General features: G+C 38.4%; 1 protein-coding gene across 10 annotated transcripts in view; it reads left to right on the top strand.

Moving 5' to 3' along the window:
* The window catches only part of HDAC9 (histone deacetylase 9), a 546,236-nt gene that overhangs the window by 192,091 nt on the left and 331,744 nt on the right, over positions 1 to 22,401 (top strand). For 7 of the 10 annotated variants that reach the window (XM_073003276.2, XM_078377172.1, XM_078377173.1 and 4 more), the window contains exon 3: positions 14,401 to 14,463. In XM_073003276.2, coding sequence (XP_072859377.2) covers positions 14,401 to 14,463 — 63 coding nt within the window. Of the gene's footprint in view, positions 1 to 13,722; positions 13,993 to 14,400; positions 14,464 to 22,401 lie in introns of those variants that run through there. The other 3 variants (XM_078377176.1, XM_078377177.1, XM_078377178.1) reach the window with 3 other exon arrangements.

Here is a 22,401-nt window from a genome sequence, read left to right on the forward strand (position 1 = left end):
CCTCTGGGTCCTGAGGTTTGCCACATCTACATCCTGCTCCATACTGATAGATCATTTTCTCCCAAGGCAAAACATCCTTATGGAAATGCCATCATAGGAGAGCCACTCACAAAGCAGAATCTGCTGTGGAGGAAACCAGAGCAAAGTAGAAGAAAAATGTATCAGCACCTGGAGATTATATTAAAAAATCAACAACTAGAAAGCTTTCCCCCCCCCTCTGTTTGCACTTTGACTCTGTTGATATTGTGTTCTGGGGACACAAAGAGACAATACCAGTATAAATGTTGTAAGGAAAATTGAACAACAACTCAGTGTGGATGAGCTCTAGGGTTGTCTGTTGCTATGTAATGCTCATTTCTATTTTAGGAAAGGAACTTCTTCATAAGCAGCTACAGTATTAGAAACCTTTTTTCCCCTCTGCTTTACCTTCTAAACTGCATATAGAGGAAATAATTCTATGGTGTTGCTATTGGCAGAACTCTTCTTGATCAGCTCAGGAAAATTACTCTTTGCTCTTCCTTCCAGTTTTGAGAACTATAGCACTTCAGAGCTTTTAAAACTTGCCCGTTTAGAAAAGCCTTGCAAGGTATTTGTCAGCAAAGTTTAGCTGGAGCACTACACTATGGATGCAGTGATGTATGAACGATTTGCTCAGTTTTCAGGTCAGTGCAAATTTAACCTAATTTGCACTTTCTGAAAGTAAATATAGATTCACACCTGTATGCCATCAATATCCATACATTTCTGAAGTCTGTAACGCAGTTTGCAAAACAAGGATGCAAGTGCAAAAAAAAAAATTACAAAAAACTGTGCATTTTGGAGGGAAATGTATACAGAAAATATTTAGTCATTGGGAAGTATGTGGAAAATGTGCATTTTTGTTTTAAAAAATGCATAGATCCCTACATTAAAAATGCAATCTGCATGAAAATATGTAGCATTTCCCCTCTAAACTAAGCAATTAAATACATTTCACAGTTGTGAAATAAGATGGAAATTCCAGTCACAATTCTGAATCATTAATGGTTTTCAGCCTTTGGTGCTCCAGATGCTTCAGACTTCTACTCCCAGAAAACTAGCTAGTGTGGCTATGGTAAGGGATTCTGGGAGTTGAGGCCGAAAACATTTATTGAACTGAAGGTGCATAGCCACTGTTACAAAGCTTGCAATTAAAACTTATAGAGGAATAATGGTCAAAAACCAAAAGAGTAGATCAGTGAGGTCACCATGATAGTAGGAAGTGATCCAGTTTCAATTAAAATTAAAATAGTTGCATGAGGGGAGCTGAATAATGCATGAACTTAGAAAAAAATGTCATTTTTTGTTCAAACCAATGGTCCATCTAACACAGCATTTCTACATTTCTACACAGGCAGGACAGTATATTTCCAACATGGCTAATGGTATTTGGGACTTCGGGACTAATTAAAATGAAATAGCAATTAGTCAGTTGATAAATCAGTTCATTATACATAAATAGGGTGATCATTTACTCTTTTAGGGAGAGCAGTTCATCATTCCGTGGACTGTCAGGGGACAACTCTCCTTTTAAAGGTGTGCTGCATTTGAAAGGATGATCAGTTCAAAGGCGAAGAACCACAGTGGGAAAGTTCAGACCCTTTTGATGTATGCTCATCCATAGTCAGCACCCAGACAGAAGACTCAACAGATGCACAAATTGCTTGGATCTAAAGTCACATAATGTTGGGGGAGAAGGGTCAATGCAGATGGCTGTTTCTCCTCCCATATCATAAGCAAATAACACCCAGATAAGGCTTTAGTCATGAGTGGTTTTTGCTAGATTGTACTCCCCACACGAAATTATTATAGCAGTGAAGAAAATATTAGTGACTCTTTTGGAAAACAGCATTATTGTGAATAAATGAGATTTGTCATTCCATTGGCTTTTAAAAAATCTGAATATTTTCCTAGCTAAAAAAAGAAGCTGTTCTGATAATTTTCTCTGTAATTCTTGCTCTAAAATTTCTGTTAAGACCATTTTTCACTGCAAGTTTGTTGGTATGCTTAAAAAGTTCCATGAGCAATGAATTCCTGCCTTGACACTATTACAATAAATTTTGCCTTTAGAGGCTTCATTAGCACTTGAAGCAGCAATAGGCAGTGCACCAGCTCTGCATAATAGACTTCTTTATTGTGGTAGATTTAGAAGGAAACTAACAATTACCTTGTCAGCTCTTGTCTCCAGGTGGCACAATAAAACACTTGGATCTTGTAGCTTTACTATTCAGGGACATTTATTTATAACCTTCCACAAAAGAATTAATATTTATTTCTGTTCTCACATATAAATATATTCTCAGCCAATCTAACTTGCCCTGTGGAATGAATTTTACTGCAGGTTTGGAACTAGTCTGTACTGGAGAACTATGTATATATAAATTCTTGTGAATTACATAGCAGCAAACTTTCTTCTCATAATAAAAGTCCAGCTAGATGAAATTACAGCAAATGGAGGAAAAATATGTGTATATGGGAGAAAAGGGAACTGTAGTGGCTTAATAGTCCACACTCCCAGGGAAAGCTTAGAGTTGTTGTTCTCAGCCTTTAGTCCTCCAGATGTTTTGGACCTCAATTTCCAGAAGTCCCAGGGTAGCATAACCAATGACCAGGGATTATGGGACTTAAAACCCCAAACACCTGGAGAACCGAGAACCAATTTCTTAAGAGGACACACCAGGAAACTTAAAGGAGAATTTATTTTATCTCTTAAACAAGAACACGGCAGCAATAAGAAGCCCAGATGCAACTAAGGCTTGTAGTAGTGACTAAATGTATAATGACTCTATCCAATGACACAGCACGGATATGTCAGCTAATTTCATGGGGCTCAATGTTCCCAGCTTCAAGGACCAGTCATAAAAGATGTTTATCTCAAGTGTGGATGATGGGTAGCAACATTGCATCAATGTAGAAATTAGGTGTTGATAAAAATGTTGGATTGATTTTTTTAAAAAAAACCTTCTATATTTTATACTTTACACAGTAGGTCAAGATGCATCACTAGAGAGGATGGAAAAATTGCCAGCTCCAAGACTGACACTTCTTAAGGGTTGTACATTGTTTCATGGATGAGCAGGTACTTAACAGTGACCCTCCGGGTAGATTGAAGGACCTGCTGGAAAAAAAAGGACTGGGCTCCCTTTAGTTTTCTCAAATACAACAGCATGGGAAATGGGCATAAAATTAAGAAGCTATGTTATTGTAACACAGGTATAAAGCAAACAGGCTGCAGCAGATCTTGATTTTACAGCAAAATAACTCCTAGGGTAGAAGAAAAAGGCTCATGACCTGTAGGAGATCTAATCTTGCCGGGCTGTATATTTTCATTTGTGTAGGTGAGCTCATCTAAAGTTCTACAGTATCCTCTCATTTAAGTCAACCCACTTGCTCAACCCACTACTTGGTGACCTAAAATAGGGCGGATAGAGGACTTGACGTAGTACTGGAAAATCTGTGTACAGATTCTCACTTAACTGTCTTGTCCAGTTTATAGGAATGAAATAAGGGAAGGGCCAGTATGCCATCCTGAAGACTTTAGAGAAAAGGCAATTAAAATGAATGAATGAATGAATGACTAAATAAATAAATAAATATCATTTTCTTGTATTCTAGCACTTTTATTCCTCCATTTCTAACCTCAGTCAGTCCCGTTCTACTTGTCTCTAGAATAGAGCACTGTATTGGGTTATATATTATATTTTTTGTTATATAAATATATATAATTATAGTTATATATTATTGGGCCATGAGTCAAAAGGTAGGTGGAAGAGTTTTTGTCTAGAACCATGTTTGTGCAAGAATCATCCAAGGTTTTCAAACCTTTTTAGACTTGTCTCCAAAGCAACAATATTTGAACTTAAATTTCTATTTCTATATCCCCTGTATTATGGGTTTACTTTAATGATAACCACAAGTCATTTTGTCTCAGGTATGAGATAGATTGTGAAATCAGTAATGGGAGGGCCCTTTGACTGGACTCTCTCCCAAGGTATAAAGATTGGCAAAGTTACTTTTTTGGATGACAACTCTCAGAATCTCATAGCCAATATGGCCAGAGACAGTACTAGCAAGGGGATTTTGGTACTCTTTGTCCAAAAAGAGAGAGTAATGTTTCCAGTCTCTGCCAGGGTAGCTAAACTGAAGAAAACAGCCCTCAATGTACACCAGAATTCCTATAGCCTTGAAATTTTCTTTAAATCTGACAAAGAGGAGGAAATTATCATAATATTTATCACATATGGAATGGAAAACATTCTGATATTTCTGAAATATGATGTAATGTAGTGCTTATTATAGTCTGTGCTCTTTGCATCCTGCAGAGCTCAACAAGTGAGCTGCAAGAGCTGAAAGCAATAATATGCTCTAGGTGTGACTTGGTCAAGTGCATACCTCTTGCATTATACCACAATGCACATATTTGAATAAACCTAGCAATTATTCCAGTTTTTAGAATTTACATTGGCTGTAACACACTTACAAATGGTATCACTACAAATCCAGGTAGCATGTGTAGCTTTGTGGGCCTCACATATTTATTTATTTGTTTAATTCACTGTAAATATAATTATAGAGTCCAGGTTATTAAACATTTACCAGTTGGTGAAAAATGATTCCACTCCAAGTGGTTATTCTTCCTTTTTCATGGTATGAGTGTGTGGCAAATGACAAGCTCTTTTACATGGAAACACTCAAGGTAGGCTCCAGCTTAAAGTGACAAATCAAAACAAAGTAAACTCTTCCTTGATTGCCAAGAAAAACAAAGATAATTTAATTCTCTTTCATTTGAACTTTCTCTGGGTCAAGAATACAACTTTCAGTAGGGTCATGGAATGGTGGAGCCAAAAAGCTTCTTCATATATTCTTATCTTGATCTGATGGACAACCCCAAGGAGCTTGTTTGCAGAAACTACTTCTGTTTCTTCACTGAAGGTCAGACACATCTATGTTCCAGTCATTTTTCTAAGCTGTTCCTATTAGATGTACTCTGGAAGCTAATCTAGAGGAAATGGACAAATTCCCTCCTTCAAACCTGCTCTACTGAATCACCACCACTGCATTCTGCCTCAAAAAGCAGGATTACCTTATTGAGAATATAAAGAGAGCTCTACTATGGATCAGACCGAAAGCCACCATATTTTTCACATAATGTGTAACCAGGTCCCTATGTGTAGTCCAGACCAGAGCCCTTCTGTTTGTGCTACCTGGCTTTGAGGGGTATACATGCTCCGACAACAATGTTGGGCTTGCTGTACAAGTCATCTTCAGGCTCAGTGGGAGGCAGCTTCCTGACTAGTATACAAAGGTACTCTGCTCTGATACTGAAGGCTGTCTACCGCCATCATTTGTAGTAGTTATTGACAATTTTATACTCCATGAATTTGTAATTAAAGGTGGTTAAAGTTGATGGGCATTGGGGGGCACTACATTTTATAGTTTAATGATGCACTGTGTAAAAACACAGTTCTTCAAATATATCTTGAAGTTTCATTGTAGCATCATTACACAATTGTAGTGTTATGGGAATCTGAGAAACTCTTTTTCTTGTCCACCTTCTGCACACCTTTCATCAGTATATATACAAATGTATCACGTTCTCTGTATACGTCTTTTCACATATGGTGAGGAATCCCAAATATTGTAACATTTCTCCACAGAATAGTTGTTGTATAATGCTGATTATTTTGTTGTTCCCTATGCTAGTCCCCACCTTTATAGTATTTATTTATATATTTTATTATTATTATTTGATTTCTATACCACCAATCTGGCCACCAAAGGCAAATTGTTTACGTGTGGTGAACAAAACTATACAGTTTATATTCCAACTCAAGGGAGCAATATAGGTTCTGCCTCTACTAGCAAAGACATTAAGCAGTTTTGTTGTGGCAACAGACAACTTTTTAAAGACCTTGTTCCCCACATTGCTTTTGAGCTCACTTCATGTGCCTCACCTGAGCGAAAGGTACTTGGTTATTTTGCTCACCATTTCATCCCTGTACAGTTCTATTATTTTTGCACCATGTTATTTTCCTTCACAGAGCAAATGAATCATGCAAACTAGCCACAAAATCTCAAAGATAAAAATACCTTGAAGTATTTCAGTGTGAAAGGGGGCGGTGATAACAGCAGGTTATCAATTATCCTAGCAGGTCAAATGATGCAGAAAATTTCCAGTACTCCGATATGTTTAGGAAGCAAAAGTAGTCTCAGAGCTTTTTAGGATATTTACTTCTATCCTGTCCTGGCCCCCAATCAAGGCTGAGTACACTAGATTGCTAAGGCAAGGTTATTTAAATTTTTTGTAACTTTAATTGTTTATATTTTTTACTTTCTTATTTCCTAAGAATATGCGGCAGACTACAGTGGACCCTCGACTTACGGAATTAATTCGTATTGGAACTGTGGCTGCAGGTTGAAAAGTCTGTAGGTCGAGGCTCCATTGACTTACAATGCATTGAAAACCAATTAATCAGTAACCGGCCGTTTTTGTTCCTTATTGGGTTTTTTTCTCCAATCTGTAGGTCTATTTTCTGGCTGCAAGTCAAACCTAAATTTTGCAGCCAGAGAAGTCTGTAACTTGAAAAGTCTGTAAGTTGAGCCATCTGTAAGTCGAGGGTCCACTGTACATTATATATTTATACAGTGGTGCCTCGCTTAACAGGCGCCCCGTTTAACGATGAATCCGCATAGTGATGAAGGTTTTGTGATCGCTTTTACAATCGCATTGCGATGTTCCCTATGGGGAAATTGCTTTGTGATTTTTCCTCATACGCCCCATTTTCGCGCAGCTGATTGGCGGGGCTTCGGGCTGATGGGGAAAAGCACTTCCCCCCATCATCCTGAAGCCCCGCCGATCAGTTGGGTGAATTTGTGGGCTTTGGGATGATGGGGGGAGCGCTTTCCCTCATCACCCTGAAGCCCCGCCGATCAGCTGGGCGAAAATGCCAGCTGGGGCTTTGGGAGGACCGCGGGGGAGCCCTCCCCTGCGGTCCTCCCAAAGGCCCCATTTTCCCCCCAGCCAGCATTTTCGCCCAGCTGATCGGCGGGGCTTCAGGGTGATGAGGGAAAGCGCTCCCCTCATAATCCCAAAGCCCGCAAATTCACCCAGCTTATCGGCAGGGCTTCAGGATGATGGGGAAGTGCTTTTCCCCATCATCCCGAAGCCCCGCCAATCAGCTGCGCGAAAATGGGGCATATGGGAAAAAATCACAAAGCATGGCTTCCCCCCTTCATCCCCAAGCCCCGCCGATCAGCTGGGCGAGAATGCCGGTGGGGACTTTGGGAGGATGGGGGGAGTGCTTCCCCGCGGTCCTCCCAAAGCCCCCATTTTCGCACAGCTGATTGGTGCTTCCAAAATGGCCACCCGCTGTGTTGCCTCGCTTTAGAGGCACCGAAAATGGCCGCCCCTGTGGAGGATTTTAGCATAAGGTGAGTTTTTAAGCCCATAGGAACACATTAAACATGTTTTAATGCATTCCTATGGGCTTTTTTTTTATTTTGCATAGCGATGAATACAGATAGCGACGATTTTTCCGGAACGGATTATCGTCACTATGCGGGGCACCACTGTACTATTTTGTTCTTACAAAAGTTGTACGGTAAACTGAAAGGGAGTGAATCACTAAAAGTTACTCAGTAGGGTTGGTGGCTGAACTAAGAGTCAAGAGACTTCACTCAGTGAAAAGTAATCCTATTGCAGTCCTGTTCATTTATAGTCAGGCACAAGATTTCACTGAGAATGTATGAAGGCATCAACAGGTTAGTGAACATCAGCCTCTGAATCTGGAATAGTTCTTACAGATAGTCATCATATCCTATCCTCTGCAGTAAGATAGGATATCTTATTACTGGAGTGTTTGCTTCAGTTCAGTAAAGTTTCTCCTATCCTGATGTGTAATGCTGGCTGGGTAGCTCAGTGGTTTAGGTATTTGGCTGCAGAGACAGAGTTTGATTCCTCACTGTGCTTGATACGAGTAGAGATAGCCTGTGTGGCTTTGGACAAGCTGTACAGTCTGAGGGAATCCCAGAAGGGAAGAGTAAACCACTTCTGAGTATTCTGTACCTGGAAAAGGTTGCCACAAGTTAGAATGATGGCATGTGATTATTAATGTGTCACTCTGTGGGCAGAGAGAGGGAAGGTATAAGGTGACTGAATAACCTACTTTACAATCAATGCATCAAATACTTCATTTGTTCACTGGATTTCTATAAATAATATACTCAAAGTGATTCATAAAAAATCAAGACAGAGCAATGAGCCATTCCACAGAAGGAAAAAGAAGTTTTCACAAACTTCCACAGAAGTTTCATAACAAGTAAAGAAAGCACCAATACTATAACAATAATAGAAGCATCAATACACAAATAATTAATAAGAAAAATAATTTAAACTATATTTTACTGAAACCTCCCCCCCCCCCAATTTGAATGCATTCATCTGATCTGAATTTATTGTGTCATTTTACCTATCTATAGTCAGGAAGTGAATTCATATTTTTCTCATCCCTGACACATTCAGACACTCCACTGAAAATCATGTGAACTGCTGCAAAAGTTTTCACCCCTGCAAGAATGCACAAAGAGCAGCATTAGAAAAACAAATGTATTTTGTGCCAAAGCATTGTATTCTGCAAAAAATTCGTTCATGAATTATACACAAAAAGATCCACAAAAATACACAAAAGCTCTTATAATGGTGGAGAGAAAACTTTACAGTGGACAGAAAACTTTTGAAATGTTTCATTCTGCTGTGTAAGAATGAAATGGGTGGAGATCAACATGTCTATTATAGGTTTAAACACTTGAAATTAGAATATATCACAGATACTAAGCATTTCTTAGAACAAGAGCCTGAGCAGCAAAGAAAATACTAAAATAAATGAATGAAGATCAAAAAATCATAAAACACATAGACCAGAATCCTAGTACCTTTGTCTACTGGTATAAGTTCAGTAATATATCTCAACAGTGAGTAACCACTGGGAAAATAATCAGTGTCTGTATTTCTTGTCACACGTGTGACTTGCCATGTAGCAAGAAATAGAGGTGCAGATTTCTTAACGAGCAGCAATTTTCTGCTGAAATGTATGAGGCTGGACTTGTGCTGGCATAAATATTCAGTTGGCTTCTAGCCATAAAATACAAAAAGCTAGACCCACCCCCACCCCCATTCTCATGTAATGAAAAGTGAAAGATACAGATTGGTACAACTGATCACTGAAGGTAAAATAATTAGAGCAGGGGAATGTGCAGAATGGAGAATAATTTGTTACTAAAGCCCCAAGAAACTAGCTTGGATGCAACACATTACTAATTACAGCTGCCATATGTAAAATCAGCCTAGCTGTAATGATGTCCTGCTTCTGATTGGGATGGGTCAGAGTGGGAGGATGAGGAAGAGAGTTAGTGTTGTTATTATTGGCTGCCTTATATCTTAGAAATTTTTAATAGAAAGGCAAATAGCAAAACTGACACAACTAGAGGTGCCCAAACCAACCAACCAACTAATTTGCATTTCCTACAAATCCAGATATGTAATCCATTGAAAAAGTCTTGTGTGCAAGGCCAAGTGAAATGGAAATGAGCCACGTAACAGCACTGCTGTATTTAGATTTCTTTCAACAGAATGTTGCAGAAGTTTCCATTGAATTGTGCCCATTGTGTATAACTGAAGTCTGTAATTTTCCTGTGTCCTACAAAGGAATACAGTGATTACGTATAGCACACATCCACTCAGAGGACACAGTGACATTTCAGAATGTCTTGACGTCACTAGAAAGAATGATCCATATCATATCGTCACTTTCCTCTGCTTTGTATTGATTTGTAATCTGCCATGCAGTGGAGGAAAACAATAAATAAGTGAGTTTTATTTATAGACATCTGCCCCACTAATTAATGTTAAATAATGTTGCTGCTCAGGCCATATTTGGAAAAAGTTTATTAATTCAGTGACCAGGTCTCTTGTGTTGCCACCATGGAAAGTTGTTTTCTGTATTATTTATAAAACTATGCCATAGAATCAAGAAAACTTTAAACTTAAGATGAGCAGGTATACAAAATGCAGCCAGATGTTTTTGAACTGCGGTTCCCAGGATTCCCTTCCACTGACTGTGCTGGTTAGGGCTTTAATACTGATAAATATTTAAATATTTTACTATAGTGTTTTTAATTGTGTTTTTAAATCTGTGATTATTGTAAAGATTATGGTTGTGAAATGTCTTGGGTCCACTATGGAAGGAAAGGTAAACAAACAAACAAACAAATGAAACTTCTGTGGTTAAAAAGAGCAAAAAGATTGAAGTGTTTTCTGACCATATCATAAAACAGGTGCGGGCAACGTGTGGTCCTCTAGATGTTGCTGGAAGCAACTCCAAGCATTCCTCACCATTGGCTATGCTGGCTAGGAATTGTGAGGTTTGCAACAACATCTGGAAGGCCACACACTGCCTCCCCCCCCCCAAATCATAAATGAAGCTCACTTATCTAGCTAATCTTCTAACATTGTAATTATCCCTGGCAAAATGGTTTAGGAGGAAAACATGGAGCAGATGCAGTGTTGCATTTCAGTGGGTAAACTTTTGGTTGCTTGAGTGGATCATTTCACCTGCTCCGCAGGGCCCCAAGAAGGGTATTTTGCAGTGTCTAGGCAAGATCACAGGCAGTGTTTCTGTTTATTATCTTATTAATATATAACTTTTATATTAATATATATGCTTATAACTTTTTTGAACTGTTACCGTCTGGCAGAAGATATAGAACAATTAAGACTCGGACCACACGTTTTCTAAATAGTTTTTATCCTAGAGCTATAATTGCAATTAATAATGAGCTTAAAGACCACTAGTAGTGAATAATTAGTTGGACTGTGTTACTTGGCCTGAGGTGTAAATGTTTGTATTTTTAGTGGGGGACTTCTAGTGGGTGGGGAGTGTTTGGGGAATGTTATGTGTGTGCATGTGTCTGGTCTCTGGGTGTCTGTGAATTTCGTTGTATGGTATACTGTGTATATACTTACAATGACAATAAATTATTATTATTATTATTATTATTATTATTATTATTATTATTATTATTATTATTATTATTATTATTATTATTATTATTATTATTATTATTATTATTATTATTATTATTATTATCTTCCAGAATGTCAGTGTAATGGACACCTATCTGGTAGTCAAACTACACATTTCATATAACCTGTTATTAGAAATGAAAATTCCTTAAATTGTGCATTACTATCTCAGAGGCGATTCCCCCCCCCCCACTTCATGTAATTTGCAAATTAGCTTGCTTGATTTATTCGTCTTTGGATCCTCAATGCTTCCTTTATAAAGGGCACGGCTACATTGACAAATAAATGTGAAAATGCTTTGTGGTTGGGATGGACTGATTCATATTATTTTCTGTTGACTACATTATGCAGAAGTTAATGAGAGTTTTAAGAAGTTAATGTGAGTTTTGATAATTTAATTGGGTTTTTCAATCCATCTTTTTTTCTCTCCGGCCGGGGATTCTATTTGTTTTCAGATTAAATGAATTTGCATTGGTTCAGATGGTGAGATTGCTTGAGCCAATGCAACTTCAAGGCTGAATGAGAAACCAGAAGCTGGTTTTCCCAGCTGCTTTGTTTGAATTAGGGGGATATAGGAACCAAAGGGGCACTTGTGGGGATGTCAGTTCTCCTCAATTGTGTATCCCTTTTATCCAAAACATTTGTTAAGAAAGGCTTAGGACAAGTGTTGGTGTGCTAGAGCAGCTACAGGGGGGGGGGGAGAGAAAATTAGCAGATTTCTACAGATCTCCTTTAAGGACAGATCCACCCCTATATGATTAAGTCTTTCCCACCAAAATGGATGAGTATTCACAGCTGCAGTCACAGGCACCATAAACTGAGAAATAATATAACTGACATTAATGGGCTTCCTTCTGAGTGACTAGCTCAGAATCCTTGTAGAAAAGTGCCACTTGCATTTGAGGAGGAACTGTATCCCAAAACCCAGGAAATCCGGTCCACTCAAAGGGAATTCTAATTGATTTAAGTAGACTTGCTCACAAGTAAGAGAGGAGCCATAGAGCTGATTTTTCTAGAGACGGTTATGAGGAAAAAAGAGTGTGGAGTCAACAGTGAGCTAGGAGGAAATTTCTAATTAGCATTTCTTTGCAGCTTGTTAAGGTACCTCTGCTGTAGAATGCCTTCTACTAACCTGGATGATTACAGAACAGCTACCTTAACAAGCAGCAAATAAGTGCTAAATTCCTCACCTCCCTCTACTGACTCCTGTGTGGTCAGCTGAAATGAGTTAACCTGGGAAACCCAACTTCCCGGGTGCTTCTCAGCGAATCCATTCACATATTTCTCATTGTGTAGTGACACCCTACGTCTGATTTATCACATAAAGAAACAAAATGAGTTGTCTTGTAATATAGGTCCTGCATTTCATGGGTTTGTAGCTCAGCTGAGTGCCTTTGGGGAGTACTATTTTCATGTCTCTGAACTATTAGGGAGATCCTTGCAAGGATTTGCCTGAGAAATTAACATGTCTGTGGAAATACTGGAAGTTATATACTGTACAGTACATGGGCAGATAAAGATACAAAAACCTTGACTCCGCACTGGAAGCTCATTTCAAAATTTTGAATGAATAGTGAACTGCATTTTGTTTTATCCTGGTTTGACTTCATGTTTTTTCTTGTGAATGATATGCATGATAATAAATTCTTGGTTTTGTACTGCAATTTATGTTTGCATCCTGGATCCCATTTAGTTTTTGAGTAACCACTTACAACATAAACAATTAATGAATGGCTTTCAAAAATAGCGTTAGTAATACAAGGCATGCAAGTGCATACACCTTTAGAGATTTCTGTGCAAGAATTGGAGTAGCTATTTTAAGTCAACACTTTTTTTAATGTTTAGAGCCCTCTGCAGTATACATTTTTAGTTCACTTCCCCTCTTAAGGAATGAATACTGTAGCTCACTGCATTTCAGACATTATACTAGGGAGAAAAACTGACATACAAGGGAACAATCTGCTTCGAAATTAAAGTGCAAATCCTTTTCGGAAGAGTTTTTCCTTCCTGGGAGTGGTGCTTCCCTCCAAGCCCATCCCAGTTTCCTATACATCCTGTGACCGAACGCCAGCATCAGTTCCCCAGTGCTCTGGTCAGCTATCTGCACAGCGTAGCCAGAGAAACAGGCAACAAAAATAGATCGCCCAGGTTTGCTCCTTGTGGGTGAAGCAGAAGTCACATCATGAGTAGAAGCTTCCACTGTTTCTTTTTTAAGAGAGTGAATACAGATCTGTTCCCCTTCTGCTATCTTGTCATAGTCCACTCAAAAAAGGATGAGACAGAAAGAACAAAAGCATCAAACATGACTAAAATGCTGATATTTCTCCATCACATACAGGCATAGTAACGAAAACACACCCGTATACAAATAAACACAAACACACACACAGGCACAGGTTTGGCACTGGGATAAGGTAATTGCTTCTGAGAGAGATCACACTGGAGACCTGCCGCTTTGAAAGACAGAGGCTGGCCAGCTGGGTTAGCTGAGGTATTTTTAAATACATTCAGGCAGGCTCCAATCATCCGGCCATGCTTGACCTATTTTTGGCTCAGGCTAGCCATTGTTCTATTTCTGTTGCCTGTGGGCCAGGCTGTTGTTGATCTGTATGCAAATGAGCGCTCACTAGATTCAGCCAACTTTGCCGAGAGAGGGAGGGACAGAGTGGAGCAGGCAAAGAAAGAAGACAGAGACAGAAGCACTTGCGGGCGTTTGGGAGTAATTGAAACTTAAACCCCTTAAGGAGTCAAGTCCCTAGAAACTGTGCTTGCTTGTTTTTGTTTTTAAGTGGTTTTATTTCTCTCACTTGACTCCCAAGAATAACCTGAGGGAGGAATATATCCTTCCTCCACCTGCTCTTTGCTTCCAGAACACTGCCAAGTCAACCAGAGAGGTGCATAATAAAATATTTTATTATATGGCTATAGATACATTTTTCTGTTTTATTCTTCTATGAAAGGAGTTGTCTTAGAACTGGATAGCCATTATGCTTTCAAAATCTCTCTGCATAGAAGCATTTCATGTATGTGTGTGCATATTATTATTATTATTATTATTATTATTATTATTATTATTATTATTATTATTATTATTATTATTATTATTATTATTATTATTATTATTATTATTATTATTATTATTATTATTGTCTCCCCTAATCTTGAGAGGAGGAATCAAGGCCAAAAGGGGTTGTTTCCAATGCCTCTGAATGGTTGGTGATGAATCTTTCATGTAACTGAAGTGCAGACTGATTGGAATATGCTGCAGACAATTTACGAGAGTGAATCGTGTTTTTCTTCAGATGGAGTTTCAGGACGTGACCAGCTCTTGGCTCAACAAAGAATGCACAGTATGATCAGCTCAGGTAAGAGACTTTTCTCAGATTCAGTTTCTGGATCTGATATATAATGTATCTCAGCACAATATATATATATATATATATATATATATATATATATATATATATATATATATATATATATATATAGCCTGTTCAGTGAAAAGCTCTACAGTACTATTCTCTCCCCCCCCCCCCCGGTATATCCATCTGCTACTATTTTGTGGTTTATTTTTCTAGCTCTTTTGGCAGTGCTGACTCCCAAATGGAATAAAAAGTAATTTGAATTTCCCTTTTGTAATTTTCCTTTCTTGTATGTGATGGCTTTGTTGGGATGGTTAAAGAATTGTAACAGGAGACAAGCATGTAAGCTTCTTAGGCTGCACTTCCCAATGCATATAGGCTGTGATCTTATACCTGCTTACCTTGAACCAAGCCCCATTGTGCCTAGTGGGACTTACTTCTGAGTATTGCACTATAGAGAGCTTTCCAAATCAGTGAGGTTTACAATGTATTTGGATTTTGGGTGTTAACTTGCACTCAGTAGTGTTTTCTTGAACAGGCTCAGACTCTTATTATGGTTATGAGGTCTTTTTCAGCCCTTCTTTAGATGGAATTGGCAAACAGGCAGCAAATGTTTTCTGTGATGTTACCTCTGAAAGTCTTACATTATGAATGATGCCTGTTACCATGCTTTTATGATTCCCTCGTGGTGTCTTGTAAGATTATTCTCAAATTCATTTGTTTATGCCAGATTTGCAGTTCATTTCTATTACTTGAATCATTTTTCAGATTGTTGAAGTGAAAGCTAAAGATGATGACTCATTAAAGGTGCCTAAGGAACAGGTGTTTTAAAGATGCAGTTACAGAACTGTTGAAACTGCCTCCAGATTTAGAAGCTTTCCTGGCTTCAGTGATAATCTGTCTGCATGGTTTGTGAAAATCACGTAGAAGATCTGTAAGAATATGTGTCTCTGTGTTTCGTATTTCAGACAACTTAATAAACTAATAAATGGCCAAAGTATGAGAACCATTCCTTGTTTGGTACCATATGAATCTGTATGGTTCTTCTATTAAGCCATAATGATGTTATCTCTTTCATGCCATAGCTCCAGTTCTTCCTTTCTTTTTAAACTGCATATGGCTTCATTCATGTCAAATGTTTGATTAATTGCATAGCCTTGTTCAAAATGTCAAAATTTTCACAAGTGTAATGTTCTCAGGCAGAGGGAAAGAAGTTTTGTTGACACACTGTTTATTACAAAGTCCGTACACCCAAGGCACCTGTTGATCCCTGAATGATTGTAAAATGAAGCATGCCTCATCATCTCTCATCTTTCGTGCTTAATAGGTAAAAGCAAGAATTAGTATGGAATCACAAGTAGTTAGCTTCAATCAACTATTTAAATGAGTGTAGTAGAAAGCAGAATATAGTAAGAACTTTAAAATCTGATATCTTTTCTGTGTGTATTGGCTGTGGAGGCTTAAACTATCATGATGCAATTTTTTAAAAGAACAGATGAACATTCTGCACATGTAATAAATTCATAACTGTAATAAATTCATAACTGATTCCCCCCCCCCATCATCATTGCATCTCTGTGCTAGGAAAGAGTACATTTGTTGATTTTTGTCTGCTATGTCTCCTGTGTCAATGGCACAGGATCTCAGGCCATATGACAGTGCAAGACACAACGTATGTCAGTCCCCAAACTATTCTTGCTTGTAGATGTAGTGTATACATAAGACAACTGAGTTTATACCCTTTCCCTCTCATCTTCCAAAACTATGGTGTATCTGCATTCTTATGTAAATAGTAAGTACTGTATTTTTTGCACCATAAGACTCACTTTTTTCCCACAAAACAGGGGGGTGGAAAGTCTGTGCATCTTATGGAGCGAAGAAAACAGATTATATTTTCCTGTTTTCTTCTCCTAAAAAATCGGTGCGTCTTATGGAAAGGTGCGTCTTATGGAGCGAAAAATACGGTAACTGAGGAAGAAATAAATAGGCATGGAGAGAGTTGGCTTTTCCAAATATAAATTGGTTCCATGTGGATTTGGTGATGTGGGTTTTTTTGTGTGTGTTTGTTTTGGGGTAAATGTACCTGTCATTCTCCTGCAGGGATAGCAAGCCTTTTACCTGAGAATAAATCCCTTTGAACCTCATGGAGCTACATTCTGACAAAACATGCAAGGCTTATCATGTAGCTCTGATTCTTAACTGATATATAGAAGAAGGGATTTTGTCAGGTCCAGTTTCCTACGGTCATTTGTACTGTAATGTGTGAAGTTCCATCATTGATACAGTTAAGAATTCAAGAGCCCTAATGCTGAAAAATGTGGCTCATATTGTTCTGCATTTATTTTCAGCTGCTGTAACAACTACTGGTCCAACTCCTGGCATTCCTCACTTCTGGATATGCTGGCTAGGGGGTATGGTAGTTGCGGTCCAGCAAGATGTGGAGGGTCACACTTTGTCCACTCTCCATTTAAAGTTCCAGGCTCTGGTTTCAATTATATGTTCCATTGTGAAGTCTATGGTAGGCACTCAGATCATGTATTTAAGAAGTTATTACAGTAGAGGAGGAAGGACATATAAGATGAGGAAGAGATCAAAACAGTAAGAGGGTCTGAGAAAGAGAAATACAGTACTGGAAGTGGGCAAAGTAGGAATGCTAGAAAGTGTAATAATGAATATAGATCTAAATCTTTGCCATCCTCATCCTCACATATGAGGACATAGAATTGCAAAATTATTCACTGTTAAGAGAGCGAGATAATTTGTTGCACGCTCAAAAGGTGAACAAGATCCCCCCTTTCAGTTATGTAAAATTATTATTAATAATAATAATAATAATAATAATAATAATAATAATAATAATAATAATAATAATAATAATAATAATAATAATAATAATAATAATAATAATAATAATAAAATAAAGCAAATGGCATAGACCACCAATAGCTATTGCTTTGTTGCATGGGCATTTCTTTATTTAAAATATTATAACCCTGCCTTTCTCCTTAAAAAGGACACAAGGTGGCTTACATTATTAAAAAGTCAATATTTAAAAGCTAAACAGCAAGTATACCTATATTAAAAATGGCACACTAAAAGATGGTAAGCAAAGGTAAAACCAAAAAGTAAGGCATAACAATCCATTTAAAAGCCCCACTCAGGCCATCAGTTACTAAGGGAAATCTAGACTAAAGAGAAAGAGTTTCTCCTGCTTGCAGAAGGACAGCAAAGATGGGGCCAGCCTGGCCTCTTGTGGGAGGCAGTTCCAAAGTCTGGGAGCAGCAACAGAGAAGGCCCTCTCCTGCATCCCCACCAAACATGCCTGTGAAGGTGGTGGAACAAAGAGAAAGGCCTCTCCTGGTGATCTTAACACCAGGGCAGGCTCATAAAGGGAGACACGGTCCTTGAGATAGCTTGGAGCCAATTTAAGGACTGGTTGTTTGGGTCTCTAAACAATCATCCATTTGCTCCAGACTTGCTCTGTTTGTGTGCACTTGCATGTCTGTGTTTATGTACTTTGTTTCTTAAAGGAAAAAGATGCTATATTTATGTAGAGACCATTTGCACTAATTTTAGAGCCCGTGATAAGAATCGCTGTATCTTGCTATTGTCTGGAGTTAAGGACTCACATGGAGCTTGAAAAGTCCTCATCAAAGTGTCTCTTCAGGACAACCTTAATGACAAAAATGATGAATTTAGCAAGTATTACTTCCATCCTAAGGAAGGAGGCACATATGGTATAAAGGAGTGATATAGTAATGAAACCATGGTGAAAGGAGTAGGTGATGATGGGCTTGCTTTGGGGGTGGATGGGTGAGGGGTTGGCCACTGGCACCCATTCTGTTCATACAGCTGACCTGGGTTCTTTACCCTTAAGTTTAGGAGGTCGTGGCAGGAGAAAGCGTGTGAAAGGGTTGCTTGGCAACTTCTAAATGCTTGCTTGCCGTTTCTAGGTGACCACATGCTTTATGCTTTCCCTATCTGTCTTGGAAGAGACCCAGGCAGACATGGAACTGAAGGCTCCAGTCTGCTTGGTGCAGAGTTTATGAACTGAGTATGTGCATCCCATCTTGGAATGTGTTGGTCATAAGAGATTTTCAAGGAACCTGGCATATTGCCCATGGCTTTTTGACTACAGGTGCCAGCCATTAGTTCCTATTTTAAAATAAAGTAATAATTCAAAATTGTGGAGAATCATCTAATGGATTTTTAATGAGCACAGATGTACTGTAAAGTTCTCCATGTTCTTTTCTGTACACCCTGAATTCCTGAACTAGAAAGTTCAAAGCATAACTATTACAATCACAGTGTACATTAAGCAAGGAAAATCAAACAAATCCTATAATCTGATGTTGAAAAGTTGATTGTTAGAGTGACCAGCTTCTTAACTCACTCTGCTTATATGTGTCTTCGACAATATCCTGATCCAAATAAGTCAAGCTGAAGAATATGTATGCCATCACTAAAGCTCCATGCCAGGGAGTATTTAACATAATTCTTTTGCACTTCAGGCTGCTTTCAACTTAAAGCAGCATAGCAAAAGTTGTCAGCTTGAACAAAGAAACTCATCAACCATCTGGTCATAGATTTGGTTTACTTGATCTTATACTATAATAGTGATCATTTTTACTTCTACAGACATGTACTCAGGATTTCAAATTAAAAAATTACCTCCATGATTTTGGAATGGATATTTTGCTGTAGTTTGCTTTTCTTGATTTGATTACTAAAATCCCTCTGCCTAGTTCGCCCATTCACTTCCTATTCTATTTAGAAAGAATGGTGTAATCACACTGGGTCAGGAACTGAGAGAATGGCACCTAGACCCCCCGAGCTTCTTTGTGTGTAAAACATCGTGCTGGATGGATGCATGGCCCATCTTGGTATCAAGCAGTAGCCTATGCATGTGCATTCCATTGCATTAGATAAACAATTATAATATAACCTGGCATACTGTATAATACAATGTTGCTGTTATAAAGCATCTACCATGAAAATGGAGAAAAACTCCTTAACACAAAGGTAGCAGATACTGCTGTTTGTGTCACAAAGCCTTAAATAAATTGTGCAACCTGTCCTCAGTCACACCACTCAATCTGAACGAATAAAAATGGATCTAGCCGGCATTTGATACTTGTTCGCAGACTAAAGTGTCTCAGGAGTTTCTGAGGCTGTGAGGCTCATGAAATATTACTGTCATTTGAAACAGCACTTCTCGAATTCCCTTAATTACTGCTTCCTCTTGTTTCCCTCCCTCACTGTCTGCAGAGCCTATTATGAATGGGATGAAAAGAATAGGGTACCAATCAAAAGTAAGATTATGAATAGGACATTCTAGACTGGTGCCAAATAAAGGCATCCAGTTAAGTGTTTGATAATAAGCCTGTAAACTATATGCCACTACAAGTTTAAAATTATTTTTTAAAAGGGGGTAAATTTTTGTTGTCTGAAAAAAAGATGATGCAAATGATTTCAAATTACTTCAGGCATAGAAAAAATGCGTTTTCTAGACAGCATAAAAGAAAGAGGTATTTTTATTTCTTTTTAAAATGTTTCTTTTTATACACTACTGTCTTTCTTAACTCTTACTCATATGCATTCTTGAGACTTAGGTGTAAATGACTAGTCTTAGGATTGTTGGGTTCACATAATAGGTGTTAAGGGAATTCTAAAAGCATTTTTGTTGTTATTTTTACCTTGCACAGACTAACTCGGTTACCTCTTCTGAGAAGCAAGGGTGGTTAATAGCTTTATTGGACCACTAAAATATTAGAAGTAGTTGAGAGCTGAACTTCAGCAGGACACTTTTGCAGGATGAGCCCGGAAGGGTGTAAAGAGGTCAACTGAGAAGTAGAATAGTCCAAAAATCATCCTGACTGGATGTTGCAGTGTCATAATCAGATTTAAAATTATGTTCCAAGGTGGAGACGTCAAGCTTGTTGGATCAGCTTGAAGTATCTGGTTTCAAATCAGGCACATCTTTTCCCATCTCTGTAGACAAAGGGTTGCCAATCACCTGCTAAATTTCCCATTTCCTTGTGTCTAAGCATCTTACTCTTGGCTGGCTCTGAATAAAGACACACAGAGGCATGCCAATTCCCTGTCTGAAGAGCTGGAGATTACATTTAGTTCATGAGCAAAAGATTTCAATTGGAGACAGGTTTGTGAGTATTACCTAGCAGGTTGAAGAAAATAGAGTGCTCATGTGAAGCAGTGGTCCTTCTGGAGTGATGGTGAATCTCCCTGTTCTGGGTTCAGACTGTTGCAGAGTGAGAATTCTGGCTATTTCTTCTGATCACTAGGTTTAGGGAAGGTTTTGTCCAAGGAGACTCCCTGAATGCTGGCTCTTTGTTTCAGTCCTGTTTCTGTCCTCCTATAACAATTCTAGTCTTGTATTGACAACTGGTTTTGAGCAAAAGGTTCTAAAGGCAGATAACAATAATATCCTCATTCAGGGCTTTCTCCCAAGAGCAAAGCTTGGCACAGCACATGGTGCAAAGCTGGCATGCATAGCACATACAAAACTTTCCTGACTTATTGCTGCTGCTGTTGCTCAATTTATTAAGACAAAGTTATGCAAAAACAAACAAACAAAGTCCTGCAGAACTATTTAGGTGCAAGCTTCAAAACTGTTTAAGTGATCCATGAGAAAGGGTTGTGCTCTGGGGAACTTATAGCTATTCTCCTCTGTGGATCTCTGTACCTCTACTGCATAGCATAAAGGAATTTTACCAGAAATTCAAAACTCTGCAACTGGTTCAGCACTGCAGGTAAATATATACAGATTTAATTTTCAACACCTGTGGCATAATTTCCCCCCAAAATGATTGTTTCTAGGTACACTATTATATTGCTTCCAGAAAATACTGCCTTCAAGAACAGCATTGGGTTTTGACCTATGGGGACATACGATCATTTTTAAAAAGTCAAATGCTATCCATTCTGTTTAATACTGACATAATTTCTGTACAGGGGAATTGGGGACAAACTGTGATATAGCCCATCGTACCTTTTTGTTGGCCATTCACTTACCAGATACCATGTTGTACACATGCTTATGGATAATGTTCTTATATTAAGTGATATATGTGCAGAAAATTGTCGTGTGAGAAGCAGCCCTGAGGTGGGGAAGAGGGAAGAAAATATTATGCTTTGAATTTCCTTTACTACGGGTCACTATGAGTATTTCAAATACTGCAGTGAATCTAATATGAAATTTGAGGAACCTACCTTACTTTTATTAGAAGTCTGAGGTTCAGCAGGCTGGGTTGCATGCAAAATAACGGTGAGTGTTGGGTGGGGTAAACACAAAATTAAGGAACAAGCTACTTCAGAACTCATGCTCCGCCCAGGTATGGTTTTTCTATACTTTGTTTCTTCACATGCTATTCCCATTGCAGCAGCCTGATTTTTTTAAAAATCTGTTGTTGCTATTACAGAACAATTATAGAGCTGGAAAACTTTTCTATGATATTGCACATCATGCAGGGATCTACCAGTAGATTCCAGTCTACATACATCCTAGTAAACCAGAAATACAGAATGAAACAGGGGCTGACAGAAGATTGTGTTGAATGTGTTTAATACAGCATTTCTCTCTATGGACTCTATCTAGATGTGAGGTGAAGTCATCACAGAGGCAATTTCTCTGTCCCCACAAGCAACCAGTGAAAAAGAGCAGAGAAAAAGAATCCTGTAGAGCAGTGGTTTCCAACCTTGGGCTTCTAGATGTTCTTGGACTTCAAGTCCCAGAAATCCTGGCCAGCAGAGGTGGAGTTAAGGCTTCTGGGAGTTGTAGTTCAAGAACATCTGGAGGCCCAAAGTTGGGGACCACTGCTGTATAGTGTTTATGCAATATGATTTTTATCTCTAGATTAGAGATGGGCATGAAGGGGCAAGGATTCCTGCAGTGCTACCTTTGAGAGATCAGCTACTGTAGGA

Source organism: Pogona vitticeps, chromosome 6 (assembly GCF_051106095.1).
Source record: "Pogona vitticeps strain Pit_001003342236 chromosome 6, PviZW2.1, whole genome shotgun sequence".
Classification (NCBI taxonomy): Eukaryota; Metazoa; Chordata; class Lepidosauria; order Squamata; family Agamidae; genus Pogona; species Pogona vitticeps.